Consider the following 3,309-nt stretch of genomic DNA (forward strand, 5'->3'; position numbering starts at 1 on the left):
AGATAATTTGAATTTTTTTTTTTCTTTTTTTATAACTTTTTATTGTTTATTTATTACAGTAAAGTGCTGAGTGTTGTGCGTGACCAGATCACTCGCACAAACAATGAACTGCCTTCAACCCTGGACAAGTTCCGAGTCAAGATCAACAGCCTCACGTATGCGGAAATTGCTGAGCTCTGGCAGCAGGAGCGGATTAACAATGAGGAGCAGGAGATGCAAGCTCCACCCATCAAGTATGCAGAATTGATCTGGCTGTACAAGAGATTTGGAAAAAACAATAAGAAATAAAACCGTAGTAGATGATCATTGTGATTTCAGTGGATAAAGGTTTTTGCAAACTTTAGTTGCCGGTTTGTGGTACAACTTATTCGTTTTGTAATTAGTCACTGGTCTTCTACAGGGAGTTGAGAAAGCAGCTGGAGCCGGAAATCCTTGAACTGATCCAGCAGCATCGCCTGAGGTTCCTAGTGGAGGGCACCAGGTTTAGATATGGCAGAGGCATGGTGAGTAAATCTTAATGGTTAAAGCTATCACTTTCATGAATGTGCATGAAAGATTTTAGAATTATTTTTACTTGTCATTCCTTTACTCTCATTCTCTCTTCTCTCTACTGTTCCTCCTCCTCCCCCTTCCCCTCCACTTCCTTTTCTTCCTCCTCCTCTTCTTCCTCTTCTTTCTTTTCTTCTTACTCCTCCTTTGCAATTGCATCTTCCTCTTCATCATCTTCAGAAGGTTGGAATCACACATAAATTTTTTTTTTTCCCCTCCCTGTAGCGAGCAAAGGACAAGTTCTGGTACTGCCGCCTATCGCCTAACCATAAATTCTTCTACTACGATGACTGTGACGAGAAGACTGTGCCAAGCATAGATGAGCTGACCAAGAAGATCAGCATTGTGGATCTCAAGGGTATTGTGACAGGGAAGGAGTGCCCGCACATGAAGGATAGGACGGGGTGAGTGGCTGTGTTTATTTTGGGTGCATGTGTGGGTATGTGTGAGGATGTGCATGAGTGTTTATGCATACATGTGTAATTTTATTGAATGTGTTTGTGGGGATTCATTAGTGGGAGGCAGGAGGGTTATATAAGGATAGGTGTTTCTGTGTATTTGTGTTGTATTTTTTGTAGAAGTGTGTGCAGAAGGAGGGAGTCTTTGTCTGTGTTTGTGTGTGATACGAATGTTTTTGTATGTTTATATGTTACAGGTTTCTTCGTACATATATGTGTGAGTAGATGTGTTATGGACCTGTATATTCTGTGATTTAGGGAGAGGGTGAGTAAGTGAGAGAGAATGTGTGTGTGTCTATGTCTACCCTGTCTGTCTATCTGTCTGTTCAGATTAGATGGAAATAATGAGTTATATTTTTTATGTATCACAATTCAGAATTATAAATTTTATGTTTTAATTTTTTTCACAGAAAAAAGAGTTCTTCGCAATTAGCCTTCTCCCTCATTCTTGAGAGCAACAATGTCAATGAAACAAACAGCTTAGACTTTGTTGCTCCTGAGGAAACCATATACAATTACTGGATAGATGGGGTAAATGCCCTACTCCGTAAGTATTATATGCATCATTTTATTATTTTATATATCTATTTATTATTCCAATTTATTTTTCCCCTTTTTTCAAGATAATATTGAATTTATATTGTATTCAGAAATTCTAATATGCATTGTAAACACCTGGACTATTCTAGGAATTATTATTCTTTATTTGACATTTAGAGCACACTAAAATATTGGAACGATCTCCCTGTTACAGGTCAGAGAATGCCCAGTGTAGCAGCCAACAGGGACCTGGAGATGCTATTAAACATGGAGATCAAACTTCGCCTCCTTGATGCTGAGGGGGTCACTATACCACAGCAGGAGCCTCCCATTCCTCCTCCTCCTCCAAATTACAACTTCTGTTACCAGCTGAACTGAGGCAGGCTTGAGGTTAAACCTACCATTGTAAAGGAGCATTATTAAGTGACGAGGGTTGAGTGTTTTTTAGAATGTTTTTTGTCCTGTGTGGCACTGGACATGTCATCAGCACAAAGTCCCTCAGTCATACCCAGAGGACTCCGTATTTGTGATTTCCTCTGATCACCTGTAAGATATTTTTTATAAAATGGTGGTGAAGAACAGAGCCCGGGGAATTTTGTTATGTTTTATATTTTGATTTGAAACTTTATCATATTGAAACAACAATCAAAAACAATCACTCTCTTTACTGTTATCACATCCACCTGTTGGCATGGTCAGGGTAACATTATTATGGGATGTGTTCAGTCCTGCATTCATAAAAGGTAATTATATTATTGAGATACTTTCCTGAAATCAACTTTTGAAAATTTGTCCCTTGTGACAGTTATGGGTTAGGTAAAATAAACAAAATAAAAAAGTTATGAAATTATTGTAATTATATGGAGAATTACGGTTTTGTCTTTGGTAGTACAGCTATTACTGTTTTGCCTTGTTTATAGGATTTTTTTTTCTTTTCTTTTCTTCAAAAGACCAAGGTCATTCCACAATATATTGTAATTTTGCACCAACATATACACATCAGCATGCAGAGATGTACATACATATACCGATTCACACTCACACACACACACACACACAGACAGACAGACAGACAGACAGACAGACAGACAGACAGACAGACAGACAGACAGACAGACAGACACACAGACACACACACAGACACACACACAGACACACACACAGACACACACACAGACACACACACACACACACACACACACACACACACACACACAGACAGACAGACAGACAGACAGACAGACAGACAGACAGACAGACAGACAGACAGACACACAGACACACACACAGACACACACACAGACACACACACACACACACACACACACACACACACACACACACACACACACACACACACACACACACACACACACACACACACACACAGTCACTTTAACCCATTTTTGTACTCAGAGATATTCCTCTTTGTACTCCTGGTCTTCAGCTGTAGTGGTGCATTGGTGCATGCTTTCCCTAGTCTAATAAAGTGCTATTATTATTCCCACCTGGGTCACATATCATGCCTCTAGTGTCATGAAGTCTAGTGTCAAGTAGTGCAATTAAGAACCATAAGGATAGATTATTATTTTTTGCCCATCCTCCTCCTTTATCTCTTCTTCTTTTTGTTGTTGTTCTTTTCTTTTCTTCTTGTTCCCTTTTCTTCTGTGCTTTGAACTGGTCATCTAGGTCTGTGTGTGCTTTTTTGTATGTATGTATGTATGTATGTATGTATGTATGTATGTATGTACATTTCTTTGAA

The 3,309-nt window shown here is 39.0% G+C and overlaps 1 protein-coding gene across 1 annotated transcript in view; it reads left to right on the forward strand.

Annotated features, from left to right (window-relative positions):
• LOC125042499 (engulfment and cell motility protein 2-like) overlaps nt 1–2,683 on the forward strand; it is a 12,979-nt gene extending 10,296 nt beyond the window's left edge. The window contains exons 12-16 of the mRNA XM_047638141.1: nt 60–233; nt 401–503; nt 775–953; nt 1,418–1,554; nt 1,762–2,683. Coding sequence (XP_047494097.1) covers nt 60–233; nt 401–503; nt 775–953; nt 1,418–1,554; nt 1,762–1,925 — 757 coding nt within the window. The 3' untranslated portion in view covers nt 1,926–2,683. The remainder of the gene's footprint in view (nt 1–59; nt 234–400; nt 504–774; nt 954–1,417; nt 1,555–1,761) is intronic.
• The last annotated feature ends 626 nt before the right edge of the window (nt 2,684–3,309 follow it).

This window comes from Penaeus chinensis, chromosome 32, assembly GCF_019202785.1.
Source record: "Penaeus chinensis breed Huanghai No. 1 chromosome 32, ASM1920278v2, whole genome shotgun sequence".
Taxonomy (NCBI): domain Eukaryota; kingdom Metazoa; phylum Arthropoda; class Malacostraca; order Decapoda; family Penaeidae; genus Penaeus; species Penaeus chinensis.